Here is a 20,376-nt window from a genome sequence, read left to right as displayed (position 1 = left end):
ACTACCTATTGCTCAGGTACATGTGTAAAACCATTAGGCCTCATTCACTTATACAAGACACCTTGCATTTAAAAACTGGATTTAAAGACTGCATTTCTTCCTGAGCCTTTACCCCAACAGTTTAGTTTTGACATTTCAAGAGACCTTTTGTAGCACTGGCAGACAACTCTGCTATCACCTTAAACCAGTGCTGCAACTTCAGAATAAGAAGTAGCTGGGTAGCTTATCTCTTCTGAAGGGAAAAGCTATGAAACTACCTGAAAGTGCAGGAGAGGAGAGAGAGAGAGTAAATCACAGAATAGAGTTCTCTCCCTCTTGGTTTTTCTGGGGTTTTGTTTGTTTGTTTTTGTGGTTGTTTTGTTTTGGTTTTTTTTTAAAAAAAACAGACTAATGTTTCAGGAATCTCACATCTTACTCGTAAGGGATGAGAACTGATTGACTCTTCTGGGTATAACGTACCTGAAGGTGTAATTCCCGGGTACCAGGTTGGTCAGTGTCAATATGGCAGTGTCGCTGGAAACCTTCTCCTCCCGCAGAGGACCCTTCAGTTCTTCCCAGTGATAGCTGACAATTTTATCATCATCAGTGCTTTCTGGTTCAATTACAGAAAAAAAAAAAATTGCAAATACAAGGAGTTGGAAAATGCAGCTTCACAAACCCCAGATGTTCAGTGCTCTATGTCAGTCCTGGGCTTAGAAGGCAAAGGCATTTTTGGTCCAAACCCCGAGGTCTCTGCTATGCTCTGATACCCAGCTGGATGCTCTCCTCTACCCTGTTTCACAGGTACACTCAAACACCCTTAATCCCAGGTTTGTACGTGTGCTGGGGGCAGACAAAAAACCCCAAACCAAAACACTGACAAAATACTACTAGTTGGGGGTAAAACAACCTGAATGTATTTAAAGAAACTCCTGAAAAGCCCTAGTGCAGGCCAGGATCAGTAATGGTGGTGTTTGCTAGCTAGCTAATACGTCTGAAGCTTAAAGGAAGAGGCCAATAATTTTGACTGACAGTCATTTTCTTTATTCTAAGCAGACACCTCTAGAGATTTTCCTTTTTTAGGCGACTGGCTCAGGCCAGTGCCCTTCAAAAGGGAAGATGGAAGAGGTGCTGTCATGGGCGTATTCCCCTCTCCTGGCAAGAGAGGCTGAGTCTTTTTGCTGAAGTGTGTTTGACAGTGTCGCAGCCAGCTCCTCTTCAACTTGATCCCAAGGGCCAGCCCCGAACCAAACACACAGAAACCAGGCTTGCTAAACCACTGCACTTAAACCTGCAGGTACTCACGGCTGCCGTCAATAACAGTTGAAATGGTTGGCAGTGAAATCTCCTGGAACTGCGGGGACACGATGGCAACAGGAGGCTGATTCACCCGAGGTTCTGCAACAATAACCGAGCTGTTACAATGACATCTACAGGCAGATCACGATAAAAAGCCCTGGCCAAGGAACTCTGCAAACCGACTGCCTGTGTGCGCCAGGAGCAGCAGGGTACATATTGCACGGCCTCTTCCTTCTCCCAGCCCTGTCTACCCGCCAAATCCTGCAGCCAGGGAGTCCAGGAGGAGCTCAAAGTGTGGGGCTGCTGTGCCACAGAGCTCCAAAACAGCCACCGATCCGACTGACTGCAGAGAGCTGCACAGTCAGCCACAGCAACTCGGGCTTTCAGCAAGTTAGACACCAGGTTTGAGGAAACGCTGCTAACAAAAGGGATTTAAAAAAGCAAAGAGGTGAACTGCCACCACACTGGTCCTCTGGAAATGGCTGCACTGCACCAGTTCCCCAATCCTGGGTCAAGCATTCAAGCACAGACCATTCTACGAGCAGCACCTAAAGCTTCTTGCCGAAATTTGGCTGCTGCTCCGAAAAATGAACAATTTTGATGCAGGCTGCCAGCTGCAGATTCACTGCTTATAAGGAAATGATCAGCAACAGCATCCAGAAGGCCAACCACACACTCTTGCTAATTTAGGGAGAGCAAGAGGACTTCTTTGCCCACAAAGGTTGTTGAAAAAGTCTTGCTGAAGTGTGCCGAATAAAGGGGTTTTTTTGCATAAAAGGAGATGCAGAACCCGTGGCTGTCTCTTTGCAGAGGCCATTTAAAAAGTGAGACCTGGTGAGACAGTCAGCACAAGCTATTATATCTACATCAGCTCATCTGCAAACCACGTCTTACAGTAAGGAATAAGATTTGACTTAACCTGCCTGTGGTTGGGAATGACATTCTTTACTAGACAGGGAAGAAAAGAACCTCCAAAGGAACTTCAGAGCTCTGGCTTCCCTTCATTTTTTGCTCCTGCTGCTATGAGCTTTTTACCAGGTTACAGCTAGTTTTTCTTGAAGCAGTGGCCCTTCCAGGGTGAGGCACTTGCTGAGTGCTTTTGTATCAGTATTGCAGCTCTTTTATTGAGTGCTCAGCCCAGAAATAGCTATGTGTGTTAGTAAGAGTTTCACATCTCAGGATATGACAATACACATACGTCTATACCCAGTTCACAGCACAACGGATCTTCACTACGTTAAACCAGAGTCCACTCAAATAACCGAACCACCAGGCTACAGGTATCAGGGTTTGTCAGAGACAGACGAACTTAAAAAGAGACACAATTCCACCAACTCACTCGGATTCACCGTTACATTCACGTAACCCTCTCCACGTGCGTTTTCCCCATCAACGACGACTTTGAATTCGTACAGACCAACGGTAAGCTGGAAGCAAACACAGAAGATAATTTACATTCAGGATGGTGGCACCCTGCCAGGAGCCGTGAGAAGGTCAAGTTACCACACTGGCACAGTAGCACATCGGCAGCATAAACCACAGGCAATTAGCTTCAAGCTGCAAAGCATGGTTTCCACACCAAAATGGTGTTACTTTTAGTTTACAATGGGTACGCAGAAATTTCTTTCTGTCACAGGTGCCACAGGATTGTCAGTCAGGCTTTATTTTCTAGCAACAATAGGCAAACAGAACAAGAGATAACAGAGATTAGTTCAGGTTGTCTGGCCACAGGAATCTGTACTAGCAGACTGTATTTGAGATGAGAAAGGCTGCACATAAGAGAAGAAAATCTCTTCTTGTGTGTTTTTACAAAGGAAGGTATTTCTTCTCTTCTAGGTGACACGAGTCAGGCTGTCAGCCCTTCGTCCCTCACCGCTGAACCAAGATGAGAGGGTGAAGGACTAGCTGCTGGCCAGTAATCATGGTACCCAAAAGGCTGAAACCCTGACAGAGATAGACACGCTCCTTTCGAAGGGCTTTTCTCTACATGGGATTGTGACTAAAGACTGTAGTTTCCCGAGTGCAGCAGAATCCAAGATGCTCAAAGGAATGTTTCGTAAATACGGAACTGTATTTTCAACCAATATTTAAATCCTTTTCCTTGTTAAGTCTCCCCATGTGCAGAAACAGGCAATCCTTTCACTGTTAGAGCTTGTCCAAAAGCAGCAGCCAGGGTGTGCTGCAAGGTACTCCAGGGCTCTCGTTAATGGAATCAGCAAGTCCCTGTTCCAGTGGGCAGTACAAGGCTTCAGACCCAAACAGACCACCACACTGTTTCAGTCGCAGAAATATTCACAACCCTTTGTTAATGTTAAATTGTGCCATTTGTACAGCTTGACACACTGCTTGTAGGCAGCTTTTAGATCCTGAAATCAATTTCTCCTTTCCCTCATGCCAAATCAATCTCCTTTTTTATAAGAGACTTAGAAGAGGGCTTGCAGTCAAGTGTTGGCTGGCTGCCCATCATGCAATTTCCTATTCACCCTGAAATCACATACAAGTCTTTCCTGGCTGCCAGGGTCCCCATCTTCTCCACCTGGCATTTAACACAACAGGATTCAAAGCAGAAAAAGCTTTACCTTAGATAACTTAAGGGTCTGGGAGTGCTTCCCTTCCATTTCTCCACTGTAGTCTTTTGGATGAGTAATCAATTCCCACTCATAGGAATAAGTGGTTCCTTTAAAAAAAAAAAAAAAAAAGGTCCAGACATTTGTTTTTAAAAGACATGCTAAAGAAAAGTAAAGTATTAAACATTTAAACATTTACAAATTTACAAGGCACATTCTGCTGCACTATGGAGAAATGAGACAGCTTGGAGTTTGGGCTGCAGCTTTTTGGGAATATACCCAGGAAAAGAGACAATCTGTGCTTCTAAACACATTTACTCTGGAGCCAAACCCCATCTTTCAGCCTCTAAGGCATTAAAGAGCTTGGGAACAATCACATCTCCAGAATAATAAGAGAGAAAATTCTTATTGTGCCCTTAAATCCCGCAGAGACAGCATAAGGCCAGTTTTTGAACAGGAATGCCTCTCTCTCTGTTGCTGCACAACACGTAACATGCTTGCCTCTCCCCTGCAGTCTCTCACGGCCAGTGTGGGCAGAGCCATAGATCAGAACTTCAGAAATACCTGTGAATGATTTGCATGATGAAATGAGAAGTGTATAGAAGCGTGTCCCTCAGCACGCCAACCCCCCGCGTCAGATTTCAATCTCCCAAATGAGAGGTCACTGGCTAAGACAGATTGTCACCTATCAGCAAATATCACAAACAGACGCCGAAGATCCACTGCTTCCTCACAGACCACGTGGAGAATGTCATCTCCCAAATCTAATTCTCTGTAGCACTTTCAGTGGTTTTTGAGTCTTGCTATTTTCTGTGAGAGGCAGCATGAGGTAACAGCACGGAATGAGGAATTTCTACAGGAAAAGTGTTCTCTGACAGGACACATTTTCAAAATGGTCCTTATTTAATATCAGATGTAATCCCTGTTTGCCATTTCACCATCACAAGCCCTTAGCAGAACCCCAGGGAAGCCTTACGGGGTGGAGGCTCAGGAAGCACAAACGCATTCAGCTGAACTTCATTCTTTGGCAGGGTCACTTCGACGCTGTCTCCAGCAGAAACTACCAGCTCCTTCATAGCTGAGAGGGAGAAACACAGAATTGAAAACGAGGAACAGGAAAAACATTTAAATACATACATAAACCCCACCTTGGTTTCAGAGTCGGTGGAATAAAAACCAGCTACAAATGGCTGTATTTTGTAAACAGCCCATCACTCAATATAGCTCTCGTTTCAGGTTTCGCTCTCAGTGTTAATGCAAAAGCACTAATGGGGTTTTACAATTTTAAGACAAGCCCCAAATGACTCAGTCGTCTTTCTCTTTGCAGACACTGTGCAGCTCTTGCTCCTTTTCTAAAAGAGCTGAAACGTGACCCTCAGGCCCTGTACAGGGGAATATTCACCAGGTCCAGGAGGACGGAAAGGGTTTTACCTGACAGGTTTTCGGCAGAGAACCCAGCTGCAGTCTCATGGCACAGCAAGACAAACACTTGCTATTTACCAAACTGCAATTCCCCATCTTCACAAATATATGAAGAATCCAAGGTATTTCTTTTTTGAAAAACTGCTTGGGGGCTAAGAGATTTTTTTAAAAAACTGCATAGCTACTACACGGAACATGGAAACTCAAAATACAAACCTGTTGCTTTTATTTATATTTTCTCTTCCACCCCTTCTTAAGAATTTTCTTGCCATTCCATTCCAAGTAAATTGACAGGTAGTTTGTTTTTAAAGACTACAGGGTCAAGACTTGAAAACTGTGGCCGGTGACTTTTCTGCTTGTTATTAGCATTAATGTAACCAGAAAGTTGTCTGCGTTTCTCATCCTCCTCTTCCCTTCCCATTTGTTTTATTTTTGTGTTTTTATTATCGGGCCTTGGAATTACACATAGAAAACAAGAATTAAAGTCATTTTACCCTAATTTGACCCTGTCAAAGGCAATGTTATAGAGTAATGCACAAAAAATCCAAGTTAAAGAAGATAGGGAAGATGTCATTAAACATTTAGCCCTTCTTCCATCTGTTTATGAGCTACTGGAATTAACCTGTTAACTAAAAGAAAACAAATTCATCAAATTCTTTTCTTCCCCTCTCAATTACTCCAGGTCTTGGGATAGCATAACTCCATCAGTCTTTCAGCTGCAAACAGTTCCAAGGCAAAAAGAAATCTGATCTCATTAGGAAAAAAAAAAACCAAAACCCCAAACCCAAACAAACAGACCAAAAAAAATCCCCAAACCCTGCTTGGAAAAACGACCCTTCACGTCATTTTTGTATTATTTAGCAAAATAAGGAGGCTGTGACTATGTTACTTTTCCAACACAAGCCACTGAAGATGTTTAAAATATATTTTCCAGTTTTAGCTGGGGTAAACCCTTAAAAAGAATACTAACTTGTATAACTAACTTGTATAAGCATCCAATGTGCTTCCTGCCAAAAACGTCTTTGGATGCAGCGTTTCCTTTACACTTTCCATTTGTTCCCTTGTAAGGGAAAGGAACCCTAAATTCAAAAGAAACTCCGCCGTGAATACTTCAGCAAACTGGATTAACTGAATTCTGAGATCTCACACAACCAGTATACACCATTCGCTGTACGTACACGTCCTCAGAGGGTGAGCTAACGGCCTGGGCGAGCTAACAGAGCCGTCCAAAGCGCATTTTGGCTTTTGTACATTTTCAATAGTTTGTTTTAAGAAATACCAGTGCGAATAGAAACATCATTTTCCTGCAAAGCATGGGCTAACAGCCAAGTATGCTGTTCCCCATGGCTGTACTGTGCACAGACGTTTCGGGGACAGAGAGAAAAGTATCAGTCACACCCCATTCTGAGCAGACATTAAGGTTTCTGCTCAACTTGATAGACAGCAGTGGGAACTGACAGAATGCTTCACGGGACCACACCTTACACCACGCTTCAACTTCCACTTTGGGAATTAAGATATCACCATTACTTTCAGGCTGTTCTCAGAAATGGATCCAACGGTTACATGGATTTACGATGCCAAAGTCCCAAGCTCAGAACTCGCTAATTAATGAGGTCCAACTGGCACCTACGCTTTTTCAAAGGTAAGAATTTCTGAAATTATCTCATATTGTTCAACGCTGCTACGGCTTGTCACCAAAACCTGACCAGATGACATTTGCTGGGGTGTTTTCTGCCTGTTCTCACCTGGTGTGGTGGCAGTAGTGCTTGGTGACGCAGCAGGGCTGGTCTGGATCGTAGGAATGCTGCCATTTGGGGGAACTCCACTTGGCACAGAAGTGGCTGTCTGTATCTTCATTGGGCTTTTTGCTGGCACGGGGCTGACGGTGGGCAACACGTCTGAGGAGTGAGGATGGACCAAAGCATCATCCGGCTGCCCGGGCTTCTCCGTCTTCCCTGTGGCTGTCAAGCCCTGGGCTACAGGACTGGAGAACGTGGCCAATGCCAATGGTTCTGGTGCGGATGTTCCTGGGTGGATCTGTAAAGGAAAAAGTTGTCTTAGTTTGAGCTGAACCCTGAAAGTCAGTTTTGTTTTGCTGTGTTTAAGTTGCACTTCACCTCCTCTAGTTAGGGAGGCTGAAAAGTCCCTGGTTTGTTTTTTCCCAGAAGCAGGATGTTTTATTGCTTCCTTCTCTCTCTTGAATTGTTTCTCAAACAATTGTTTTTCAAACTGGCAACGTGTCATGAGTGGGGTCCCTCAGGGATGGGGAAATGAGGGGTCATTGCCCCATGGAAAAGATAAGGGGTCATGTGTACAAGTTATTCCTGAGGACATTCTGACTGGACACAAGAGGAAGATTTTTCACATGGAGAACAATCAGCTGTTGGAATAATCTCCCCAGGGAAGTGGTGGATTCCCCAACATTGGGCACTCTGAAGATTCAGTTGGACAGGGGGCTGGGCCAGCTTGTCCAGACCCTGCTTCTGCCAAGAAAGCTTGGACCAGATGATCCTTGAGGTCATTCCAAGCTGGTGTTCTACGATCCTGTGACTCTTCATGTTCTTCCTCCACAGCAGGTAGGGTTTCTAGCTCAGCTGAACGCCAGTTAAGACCACACATTTAACCACAGCACCCTGAGTACCGTGGCTGTTGATGTGGCAAATGCGACAGAAGATCTAGGTTCGAAACTGCAGTGAGTGGAGCTAAAAGAAGTGGGATAAGACAGAAGCAAAAAAAACAGGAACCAGGAACTGGGGTTCATTTGGGCCATTTATTTTGGCTACGTATTCCTTTTTCTAAAGCTGTGCAGTTGGCAAGCACAAAGCGGGAGGATTGCAATGGCATTTTTATATAATAATCAAACCTTCGCAGCAAGAGGAAATTTATTTCCGAATCACTCTTCAAAGCAACGTGACCTGACACGAGCAGTTCCCTGCGTGCATGCCACAGGAGATGCTGCTGGGGCAGGGAGCCGAGCTTGCAGGCAGAAAGTTTGCTCACATCCATACAGGATGAGCCTCTTTATTGAAAATAATCAAAGTGGCAGGCACAATTTCCTTTCTTTCATCAGAAAATTCCTTTTACAGTACCTAGCCCCATTCCAGTTCTTCGCCTGCCAGGCAATACTCCTGACAATTTACCTTCCACCATGAAGTACATGTGTGTAGCACATTTTGTTGAGCTAACTCGTACTTTGAGAGCATCTGCTAGATATTTTAAATGGAGCAATTTACCATCTTCGACTTGGGAAGCGTTTGGGAGCTGAATTGCCCACCACAACTCCCCACTGATCAAGAAACTCGTATTGGAGGAAATATTCTCAATGTTTTATATCATGCTGTTGGCATTCAGTCCAGGAAACAAGAACTGGAAAAACACTCCAGACCACGGTGGGCAACATCCTGGTCAGTAAATAGGCTGGGTTTCAGAAAACACTAAATGCCAGTTGTAAAAATAAAGGTATGCTGCACGTACTAACAGCCAGCCAAGCCAAGAGTAGCAATGAAGGCACTGAAGGCTTCTCTGCAAGGTTTTTTTGCAGTCTTGGGCAAATCATTGCTAATTTTCCCTCAGTCACAGCCTTTAAAACAACTCATCTGTGCGTTTGATTAACGTCTGGGCTTTATGTGCCAAAGAAACAAACACTGTTAGTGTTACAGACATAAGCTGTTTTTCTCTATTTGCTTATTTGTTGATGGGCTTCCCTTATCTCTGACAAAACTACGGATTCTTCGGAACAAAGGTATAGGCAAAACCTGGCATACTGCTCTGTGCTGCTCGTTGTCACAGCCCCAGGACAGGTGCCTGCCCCAAGCAGTGCCACCTTACACCCACCAATAGCTCTGGTCAGCGCAGGACACCGACTGCCTTTTACCAAGCATTCAAGGAAGATGAAGTTAGAAACGCTGGCACGACAGGAGGGGAAGAGCCAGGCAGGAACTCAGCCACCTGAGACAGACTCTTTAGGAAAGGCAGAAAAAGCCTCTGTGACTTCGTATCACTATGGGAATGCATTTCTTGCTTAGCAAGAATCAACCCAGAAGAAAGAAAAGCTGTCACAAACATGCAGACGACCAGCACCCGCCCGTTGCGCACGGCAGCTGAGTCTCCACTTCGCTTGGTAATATTTTCAGTGAGCCAGATGCTTCCTTGACTCACTTTTTAATGCCTAAAAAAAACCCCCCACAGCTTTACAGTTAAGAGAGATCCTCTTCCTTCCAGAAGGCTTCAGGATGAATTGACAGCCAAATGTCTGCAGAGATCTCGAATGAGATAAGCCTTGCCTGGGGCAACGTAACAGTCAAAAATGCCTCTCATGCTTGCAAGCTGAGACATTTCTTATCTTTCCTCCATAACCCCAAATTCTTCAGAGCAAAGAACAGAGATTTCATTCTTGGGGATAAACGAGGAGGAGACTAGAAGTTTGCCAGCTGTCCCATCTTATTAGCTTAGAAAATAGAGAGAAGTGGCATATTGGCCTGAGTGAACGTAAAAGTGTCAGACACTTTTGATTCCAACCCCTAACTGCCTTTGGCCTCAGACAAGTGACCTGCTCTCCCTGTCTGAGTGTCCTACGTCTGTAGGATGGGACTAGAGCAGGTATGTTCATCAGAATCCACACTGAACATAAGTTACTTGAAAAAAAAAACAACCCTGTGTTCTGGAATTCTATTATTTTTTTAATTTAAACGGGTCTTACTTTGCTAAGCCTGGTTTGAATTTACGAAATAGGCTCTTTTCAGCTTTGATTGTGTGTCCTTAGTTGTTTTCACTAGGTCTGCAAAAACCCTTAAGACACAAAAACGTGGGCAATGTCACAAACCACTACAGACTTAGTGCTGGCTGTGGACTGACCCTCCCTCCTTCCTCACAGGGTGAGAAGTGCCCAGCACCAGAAGGAATCACGACAGCAAGAGTCCAACACTGGCCTCGGGAGGGCCAAGGGTACCCAGGACTGGGAGTGCAGGAATGAGCTCCTGGCTCCGTTGTAACAACTCCACTTTAAAGGCTGCAGGCTTTTCCAGTCTGCTGCAGAGCTGCTGCAGTGCTGCAGTTCTCCTCAGCAGTGCTGCACTTAAATACTTCTCCCAGTTGGCTATTAAATGCATTGCTATATTTTAAAATTGACAAGTATTTCTACAACGAGGCAGGGAAAAAAAAAATGGTGCCTGGAAAGTGTCACTCACTAATGGAAAAGCACAAATTTCTCTTCCTTAGTTAAGGGCTGATGAGCAGGGTGCACTGCGGTTTATCCTGATACACTCTCCTTCACCCACCTCTGGTTCCACAGCATGGATACAGTAAAACCAGAAATTAAAGCCAGCTGCACACGAGCGAGTGACACTGCAGATGGCTACGGAGCTATCGGAACTGCAAGAGGAAAATTAAAACTCAGCGAGGCAACTCCTTCCTAAAACCGTCACTTACCTGCTCCGAACAAAGGAAAAGATTTGCCTTCACACATTCAATGCTCATCAACAGAAAAGGAGACTATGCACATTAATTTCTTTCTCCCTTTTTAGCGAGGAGTTAAGAGCCGCTTTAACCTCGGATGTCCTTTCCCACTTCGGATGTTTGATGCTCCCAGGTACGAGCTGCTTTGCACACAGGAATGATCCAGCATTCTCCCACCTGCCAAACCTCCTTAAAGGACAGTACGGAACACCCAGCACTCACCTGCTGAAGCCACGGGCTCCATGTACTGCACCAAATCTAGCCCAAGTGAAATTCTACCAATTCCAGCATGCGTGTAACTTTGACTTATGTTGGCCCCAAACCAACCTAACTTGGAAAACTCCCTGCTTTAGCATCTCCCTCCTGCAAAGGCTGGCCATGCCCCAAGTACACAGCCCTGAATGTTATATCCTTGGCCTAATTTAAGCTGCTCTCAGATCAGAAACACAAGGACAGCTGCATAGCTTGCCTTATATTTTGCAGGTGAAAGTTGGACGGTTCAATAATCAAGGAATTAGCCCAGGGCTGGGTAGAACCAGCTTCAGCTCAACACTCCTATTACGGTGGATTTTTTAATTCTTTCTCCTCCTCAAAAACTCCATCCTAAAACTCAAAAATGTGATTGCCAGGAATTCCACCACAGCCAGCACATTTTAGTAAGAAGTTTTTATTTTGAGGAACCTGCATTTTGTCAAGAAATACAGACTTCACTAGCAAAAAAAAAACACAGTAAGAAGAAAAACCTTTCCTCAGCACACATCCAACAGTGCACCCTAATGACAACAGGAGTGCTTCCTAAAGATGGGAACATAGCCTAGATACTCAGCAATATTCAGAAGCCGATTTATCCATCTAATTTAATATTTGCAACCAGTTTACTTGACAGGCACTGAACAGTAAGAGTATGACAACTCGGAACGCAGCGCTGCAAACTGAACTAGCAGGGAGGTACAACAACTACTACCCAAGAGCAAGGGAAGGCATTTAAGACCGGCTGTGAAGAAGCCTCCTCAGACGTAGCACGCTTAACAACTGAGAGAAGGGGGTTGGTGTGTAAATCTCAGATATTAGGAGGAGGAAAGAACAAGCAGGGTGGAAATGCTGCAGTACTGCAGGAGGGAGAGAAAGCTGAGATCTTAAGTCAGCCCTAAATGCTGTGGGGTTCTGGAAAATCAAACATTTGTAAAAAGTTTTAGTGTATGATTTCACCCGGGCTGCCCTGGAGCTCTCGGCAGTGTCCCTTGGCTGCTCTCCACATCCTGCTCTGCAGGGTGGTGGCTCTGACCAGGCACAGCCCTACCTGGAACCAAGAGTTGAATACAAGGGAGAGAAACAAATTCAGTCAAGTTTCTAGAAGAACAACATAACTACAGGAAAAGGCATTAGGCTTCAACGGTGCCAAGTGCTAGAAACACGGCAAAAGGCATTTAAGGAACAGTTTCGCTAAGTAGAACGCCTTCTATTTCACCCCCACAAATGCACGGACTTTTTTGTATGATAAGGCTCGGAAAACTATTTTCGGATTTAAAAATATAATTTAACAATTCAAATGCGCCAATTTCTCTTTAAAGACTAACATCTATATTTACCAGTTTAACATTGTACGTGTTTGGAGTAGAGACTAAACTGCTTTCATTCAACCAACGCCAATGTAAGCTTTTGTGGATTTGAGAAAGTGACGCAGTCTTCAAAAACAGAACAAAATTTGGCATTAAGATGCCAACTCAAGCAAGCAGGCTGGCACGAAAAGCACACTGGAAACTCTACGCATGAGCCTGTAAAGTAACGTATTTAACTGCCTCAATTCAGCGCTCAAGGGAAAACAGTTTATTTTATTTTGCGGATCTAAAAAGGTACTTTCACAGGTAACAGCTTTCAAGGTCCAGGGACTTCCCAATGACATCACATCTCACCTTCCCTTCTCATCTGGCCAGGATGCTGTGTGCCTGTGCACACGTAAGCATTATCGTGACCTTCATCTCCCCTCGCCTCCCCAAAGACAGTTTATCCCAGCTAGAAAGAGGGGGATAACCCCCCTGCCCCCCCCAAACCAAACAAAACCCCCAACCCTTGGCCTTGCCTTGTGGACAGGAGGCTGCAAGCAGGCATCCAGGAAGGTTTCCTATCACTTAAGCAGTTTTAAGTCAAAGTCAGCATAAAGCAAGATGGAGCAGGAGGGTGACGGCTGTCCCCGCAGCCCCGTTTCAGCCCCAGCCATCACACTTACCTGTGGCAAGCCAACACCGTCTGTGTCACTGGATCTGTTCACATTATTGCTTTTAGAAGGGAACGGGCTTTTGGTTTTCTGCTCTCTTGGATTCTGTCCACTTTTCAGCGAGTCTTTCTTTTGATTTGGGTGGCCTTCAGGAGCAGGCCTCTCTGCTACTAAGCGCCTCAGGACTTGATCCTTCAAGTGTTCTGCTTCACTTCGGCTGCTTCTAGATTTGCTGGCTGATGCTCCAGCTGCAGCCTCGCCGCTGGGGCTCGCTGCTGTATCCCTTTCCAGGGGCTCCACCCTGCTACCTGCCAAGCTCCACGTCTGGAATGACCTCCGCAGTCTTTTTTTCCTCTGGACAGGGATGCCCCAGTCCAACCACTTGTGAGACCAGGTCTTGGTGTCACCTTCCATCTGGAACTTTAAGTTCTCTGTGCTTTTTGATTTCTTTAAAAACACCAAGACAGAGTCAGAAAAGCCAGTCCTGTTTGCCTGACACACGCCAGGCATAGTGCAGTTCACCTGGATGCACATATTTTCCAAGAACCAAAAGGCATCACAGGTGGGGCTCTGGCAGCAAGCAGCGTGACAGGACCGGAGTGTATGAAATCCTTCCAGAAGCTGTAAACGGTGATCTTCCCACGATCTCAAACGGCTACCAAACAGGATTTTTCCCGGCTCACATTTAGATCTGTTCCAGTTTGCATCTGGGAAAAGGGGAGGGAAGATAAATAAAAACAATTCTTAATCCTTGAAAGCACCGGGCAACAGATCCTCATCACTACTGTCAAGATGAATTCAGGGCACGGGAGTAATGCGGGAGAGAGGGTAGAGACAGTAAAACGGGGGGTTCTCAGAACCCACACCTGGCCTCAGTACCCAGTACTGACACGAGATCCGAAGCAGCAATCTGCACCTCCTACCAAAGGGACCACCACCCTTTCAGACAGTAACGGGGCTCAAGCCACTTGAGCCCAGGATCCCGAGTGCAGGTGCTTACTCTGAGCAGTAAGGAGCACTGCCCCTCCGCCCATAGCCGTCTGCCTTGAAGGAGAACTCTGGAAACAGTGACACCGGCTTGGTTTATAGCACCACGGCATTTTTTCCTTTTCCCATGCTGATTTTTGAGGTCAGTCACTGATTTCGACTGAAATTGTTCCACTTGGGAAGTTGTTACATCTTTTAGAACAGGTCTGCAAGGCCTATCCTCACCACCCACTCCACTGTAGTGATTTCTGTAACAGAAATTATGTCAAACTTTTTTTTTTTTTTTAAGTCAAGGTGCTTCAGATCTCAGATCAGTGGTAAAGTAGCAACTGCTTTGCATATGGAGGTCTTTTTTTTTTTTTTTCTTTAACATGAAAAATTAGAGTGCTTGCAGGGATCAATGGATTAAAGGCTTCCAAAATTCAGAGCTCTGCAGATTAAGGACTCCCTAAAAATAGACTAATGACCTATGGGACTGTTACACTGTGCTGTGTTCAGCATCCAAGGGATAATAGGTCACTAGAAGATTACTTTACAAACTATGTCACTTGGACCCTGAGTAGTGCAGCTGGAGAATATGCTCCACGTCAGGCTCCCGGCCTGTCAGCAACGTAGTTCTTGAACGCAACACAAATGGAAAACTTTCTTCTCTTAAAATAAAGAAGTCTGAATTTGAATTGTAATACCCTGGTTCCTGTTTCTTGACAGCATATAAAGACAAGTTCAGTAACATATTACTGTTCCAGTAACTCCAAATGCATACAGACTTCATGTTGCATTACACCCACGTTCACTACAGTGGGTACTAAACAAATTACCAGGCATGGATGGAGAGGCTACTGATCCCTCTGTCTGCCCTGAGAAGAATTCTCACCCCACTTCTCCTGTCACTTCCCAGTTACAAACACACTGAAGATGGAATATGCTGAGGCACTGAAGAAAGACCGCACAGATCTCCGTGTCTCATCCACGAAATAAAATTTGGTGATGGCACTGCAGTGCATTTTACCATTCTTGGAGGCAATCACGCGAGGTGCCTACTGCTCCACGGCAGGAGCTTTCCACGTGCCAACAACACAAACAGAAGCACAAAGGAGGAGGTATTTTTGTGATCAAGCGTGCAGCGCACAAGCAGTGGTCAACCTCAACCTTTAGAAGCACCAATCCTTGAAAACTCCATGAGACTAGAGCAGCACAGACGGATGCAGGTGCCTTCCAATCTGGCTGTTTTAGGCTACCTGAAGTATTTGACTTCAGATCTTGAAATTCCAGCCACAGTGCTGACCCCCTGAACCACAGCTAATACCCAAAGTTAGTGATAGAATAGTGCCATGACTTTCCAACCCCCAGGTGCAGAAGGAAGGGGAAAGTCATTGCACTTTTATAACCCTGTATGACCTGGATAACCTTGTATGACCAGAGAAAGCAGATGGGGAAGACATACGACATATTTTGTTGTAATTCAGTTATTCCAAACACAGCAGGCATAAGAGCTTTGGTACTCCTGATCACTAAAGGTATCCACACACAGGGACTTTCTCAGCCAGAACGGATTAGCTACTTGTTTAAAATGAGGAGGACGGCCATATTCATGTACCTTTTGTCTGAAATCTCTTGCTACGCCAAGAATGTCAACTCAAAAAGGGAACTCACACCACCATGAGGAAAAGTTTGGGTTTGAGACATCAGAAAGCAGGAAGCAAAAGTGTTATTTATAGTTTATTACAAAGCCAGGTCAGCAAAGGCAGTTTGAAGCCAAGGCTCCAGAAAGCTACATCAGCTGCAACAGAATGCACTTGAGATCCGTGACCGAGTCACGGAGGATCAGAGCTCCCCATGGGTGTCTGAACCCCCAACTGCACAGAAGGTGGGGAAGCTCTTCACTCGAGCAACGTCCAACTGCAACGAGCAAACGAAGCTTTGCATGTGTTCAACAGAGAGAAGGTGACATCAGCACCTTTAAATTCATCACCCTCCTTGTCACACTTCATCAACACACGGCAAGCAGCCTGGCCGCCCGGGGCAACCACCACCCTCAGTGCACACGGGGTGCTCGGACTGACAGTCACCCTGACCCCACTGTGCACACAGGCAGGGACAAGCCCCCAGCACCAACCTGATGGGCCTGGAATGAGGATAGAGTATGGGGTGGGGGGTATATACACACACAAGGTGCATGTGTGTGTACACACACACGCACTCCAGAGTTAGAGACACGAGTAACAAATGGCAGAATAACACCACTGCTGTGAATCTGAAGAGGATCTTAGCTGTTCAGACTCAGTTTAGCCTAAAAAAAAAAAAAAAAAGTCGCTTCCTGTTACAGGCAAAGCAATGTCTCTAATATATTCCGTGCAAAAGAGAAATGTGCTGCTTCCCACATCCCAAAAATCCCTCCTCCTCCTTGACCCATGCTCATCCACCTCTCCTCAGGTGTCAGCCCTGGCTCACACATACCACTCAAATTAAGGCTTGATACAGAACCCAGTGAAATTCAGCAGCAACTTTCTAGCAACAGGCTTAGAACTGGAGCACAAACATATATTTAGCCGTCTAAAATGTAGAAACTGAATCCGCATAAGCATCTCCTGGGTATGCCAGAGCCAGGACTTAGCCCAGATGACACAACACTACCATGCTGAGAGCATTCTGCTTCCCTTTTAACCCTCTGCTAAACCGGGATGCAGAGATACGAATCATATTTTGGCCAGATTTCATTTCCCGAACTCTAATGCTCACCTAGGACATGTTTCTTTGAAATTAGCCAGTATGGTTTCTGAATTGCTGTATACAGATAGATTAAAACTCAGTTAACTCTCAGGAACGATAGAAGCGAAGGGGCAGCTCGCAACACGCCAGCCCAGCATTCTGGATGTCCATTTTCCACAGAACCACACTGATTTTCATCTAAGCAAGTCCTATGGTCTTTGGGAGGCATCACACACTCAGACAACTCTAAGCGCCATGGCAGGAAGCGGAGCGCCTCAGTCTACACTCGCATTTCATCTCTGGAAAGATTTTTTTTTTTTTTGCCAGGAAAATCCACCTGGCCTGTTCACAAAACACTTCTTCCTGAGAGTGCTGCAGGAACACGCTACGGGCCAAACGAATTGCTGTGACGAGAAGCCACACGTTGCCATCAGTAGCTTTACAAACAGGGACCTCCACGGAGTTTGGTGCAGCACTTGCTTACTGAGAGCTGCCTCCCAGTCCCTCCCCGTTCCTCCTGCTGGACCCTACGCACACACGGCAGGTTGCAGACAGGAGCTCGCAGGCTGGGTCGGACCAGGAGGCCGGTAAATCGGTCACTGACGGCGTCAGCGTCAGCAGCTTCAGAGAAAAGCACGAGAAACCTGTCAGCGGGAACGTCCCCGAGGACAAGCTCCCTTCCTAAGCCTCAGCAGCCTACCCAGCCTGCCACAACGCAAATCACAAGACGCCTGCACAGTGGGTGTGTGCTTAGTCACTTCTTAATGTTGTTTTTGTCATTTTTTTCTTCCCTAGAATATCAGTACAAAAACCGCTGCTCTTCTCAGTTACTGGAGAGCTCCTGTCCTGGCGACGCAGCTCACAGCTTTGCTGAGCAGCAGGGGAATGGAACGGACAAGAACAGTTTCTATTAATAAGCTCAGGTTCACCGACTTGCTCAGGCAGTTAATCGCTCCTGATATCAAATTAATGATTAAGGGCTTGACTCTATAGACTTTTTTAAAACCTATCACATGTAACCAATTATGTCAACATAGTTCCTCTTGCGTAACGCCGCATGATCACATTATTTTCTCAGCAGCCATAATTCCTCCTCAGTTCAAAACTGCTGCCTAAGCGACACAAACAAGACTAAAAGAACAAAAGCTCTACAGTGGAAAAAGTGTCCCCACGAGGATAACTAGGTCACATACAATTATTTCCACACACTCATCAGCCTTCATGGTTTTAACTCTCCCGAGCAGACTAGCCCTCAAACACAGCAGCACTGTCCTGCACACCCTCTGAGAGTGACACAGGACTCACAGCTCCAGCTCTAGACTTCTCAGATATTACTAAAGACAGGAAACGCCACGCAGGAAGCCCAGTCTACAAGGAAACACACGATCCACCTGATACACCAGCCAAACACACAGTGCTGAGAACCCTTTGCTAGGACCAGGAGTACAAATATGTCTTTCCAGGTTCTAAATTAGCTGATTAAGGTCACACAGCTCATTAGCTTAATCAAATCTGTCACTTGGTGAGCGTCCAGGAAACAAGATGCCGCTGCAGCAGCCTAGAGAACATGTCCACGTAACCAAGAAACAAAGCAAAACAATCCCCTTTTCAAATCTTGCTGCCATTTAGGCATAGCAACCTTCCTGCAAAATGAAAGCTGTGGCAGCTGTCACACGGGTTGATATATATCGAGGTCACCGCTGCTTTGAGCCTATAGTTCACCACAACTTGAACAAAGAGGAGAAAAAAAGGCACATAAACTTTCTTAAATGAGGTCTGGTGAATGCTACAGGGACTCATGGGTAAAATACCATCTCTTGGTGAAGATGTGGCCTCAAAACACTCACAGGAACTTAACAAGTCTCTCTGAAGAGTCAGAATCTAAACTTCCTAAAAAAACCCAATACCACACAAACAAAACCCACAGAATCCATTACGTGAAAACTTCCATACAAGCCACTAACTTGGTTATTTACTTGAGCAGGAGATTGATTACTCAAGTTTGAACAGGAAATAGAAATACAAACATAACAATTGCCTGTAGGCAAATACACAACACTGACATACTGCATTTGAGGAGAATGTTTGAGGGCTAAAAAAAAAAAATGTTCCTGCCTTCCCAGTTTGCTTTGAGTATTCCTTAGATGAAATTATTTTCAAAAAAAAAAAAAAAAAAAAAAAAAGATTCTAAGCTGAGAGAAAGCTCGCTACGAGATACAGGCAAGTGCCAACACTGCGTGTGAAGGGGCACAGCAGTGGGACAGACAGGCGCCCTGCTGCTGACCACCTGGTTACTCAAACTAGCACTTGGTTATCAGAGCACTACGTGTGATAAGAAGGGACCCCCTCATGCCCCATATCTACCTTTTCGACAGCTCATTTAGTAACTGTTAAGGGTGAGGGTTTGTTTTTTAAACTACAACGTCTAGCAGCAAATAATTTCACTTTCCTCTCAGAATATTTTAAACAAGTAAGAGGGATAAATAGCATTAAAAACATAGACACAGTCCCACAGAGAACAGAAGAATCACCTGCTGAGGAGCACAAGGCACACAGGCAAGCGCACAGGTAGAACAACTGCAGACTTCTCAGCTCCCTTGCAGGTTTTCCCAGGCAGTATCGTGACAGAAATCGGGCGCTAATGCTGAACTTGGCTTCCAACCTCTTCTCCATGGCCTTTGAGGGCAGCAGCAGGGTCTAGAAACATATAAAATATGAAACACAAAACATGCACAGGCAATTGGTATGTTCTCACACAGATCCAGCTTACTTTATGAAAAGCACTGAGCACTGGGGGAGGAAAAGGAATGCCTTATCTTATCTGCTGTGACTCAGTCCAGCTGCTGCTAAGTAACTATCAATGCACGACAGTAAAAGGAAACCTGTAGCAGCAAAGTCTCCAGTGTTGAACAGCAGCAGGTCGCCACGACGGCCTTTCCCATCGCCCTCACGATTTCCTCCTCCAGACCCCACCACTTCCAGTGGCAAAGCATCTTAATATCACAGTCTACCGGATTCCGAAGGCGTTATTTCGGGAATTTCACTTTTCAATCATGCCACAGCAAACGGATACAAGCATAACACGGGCACTGATAAACCCGGCACATCTGCCTGGCGATGTCATCACTTGCGTGTTGGTGTTGGCTGGTACCAGCCAGAAACAAAGAGAAACAAGAATACAACAACACTGAGGGACACGGAGCTAAAAACCTGGTTTGCCTCATGTTTTGCTGTGGCGGGCAGAAATCACAAAAGTACTGATGCTTCTTCTCAGCTTTTCTAAGGACGAAACGCCGTTTTCAGCTTCATACGTTACTGAAATCTAAATTAGCACTAGGGGATGTGACTGAAAACGTTTATTATTTCACAGGTAATAAACATTATCTCTTGCCAAAGAGTCACGAAGCACCATTAGGCACGAGGAGTTAAACCGACCGTTTCTGAAGAATCAAAAGGGAACAGAGTCACAGATCTGACTACCAGCCGCTGCCTGGACACTCATCGTTTGTTAAACCCCGGGGAAATCTCCCCAAACCACCCGGCAGCGAAGAGCGTGAGCACCGAAAGGGCCACGGGAGGAGAAGTTCCCGAGGGGGGGATGTAAAACCCCTGTTCAGCCAACAGGTCTCTAAGGAAACTTTCCGCCCCCCCCCGCCTTCCCGGACGGCTCCGCTCCGCCAGCCCCTCGCTCCCACGGCGGTTCCCCCCGCGGGACGGGGACGGCTCGGGGCCGGGCCGCAC

The 20,376-nt window shown here is 45.6% G+C and overlaps 2 protein-coding genes across 2 annotated transcripts in view; one reads left to right on the top strand and one right to left on the bottom strand.

Moving 5' to 3' along the window:
- The window catches only part of KIAA0319L (KIAA0319 like), a 31,909-nt gene extending 12,577 nt beyond the window's left edge, over positions 1 to 19,332 (bottom strand). The window contains exons 1-8 of the mRNA XM_026863272.1: positions 19,167 to 19,332; positions 12,952 to 13,646; positions 7,016 to 7,307; positions 4,822 to 4,923; positions 3,858 to 3,955; positions 2,618 to 2,705; positions 1,285 to 1,377; positions 460 to 592 (exon numbers count right to left, since the gene is read on the bottom strand). Of these exons, the coding sequence (XP_026719073.1) occupies positions 460 to 592; positions 1,285 to 1,377; positions 2,618 to 2,705; positions 3,858 to 3,955; positions 4,822 to 4,923; positions 7,016 to 7,307; positions 12,952 to 13,646; positions 19,167 to 19,308 (1,643 nt within the window). The 5' untranslated portion in view covers positions 19,309 to 19,332. The remainder of the gene's footprint in view (positions 1 to 459; positions 593 to 1,284; positions 1,378 to 2,617; positions 2,706 to 3,857; positions 3,956 to 4,821; positions 4,924 to 7,015; positions 7,308 to 12,951; positions 13,647 to 19,166) is intronic.
- Positions 19,333 to 19,363: 31 nt separating this feature from the next.
- The window catches only part of NCDN (neurochondrin), a 4,493-nt gene continuing 3,480 nt past the window's right edge, over positions 19,364 to 20,376 (top strand). Inside the window, exon 1 of the mRNA XM_026863206.1 lies at positions 19,364 to 19,378. Coding sequence (XP_026719007.1) covers positions 19,364 to 19,378 — 15 coding nt within the window. The remainder of the gene's footprint in view (positions 19,379 to 20,376) is intronic.

The sequence above is a fragment of the Athene cunicularia genome, assembly GCF_003259725.1.
Source record: "Athene cunicularia isolate RWA chromosome 23 unlocalized genomic scaffold, athCun1 chr23_part1, whole genome shotgun sequence".
NCBI classification, from domain to species: Eukaryota; Metazoa; Chordata; class Aves; order Strigiformes; family Strigidae; genus Athene; species Athene cunicularia.
Note: the sequence above shows the minus strand (reverse complement) of the source record. Positions and strands in the feature narration are given on the sequence as shown.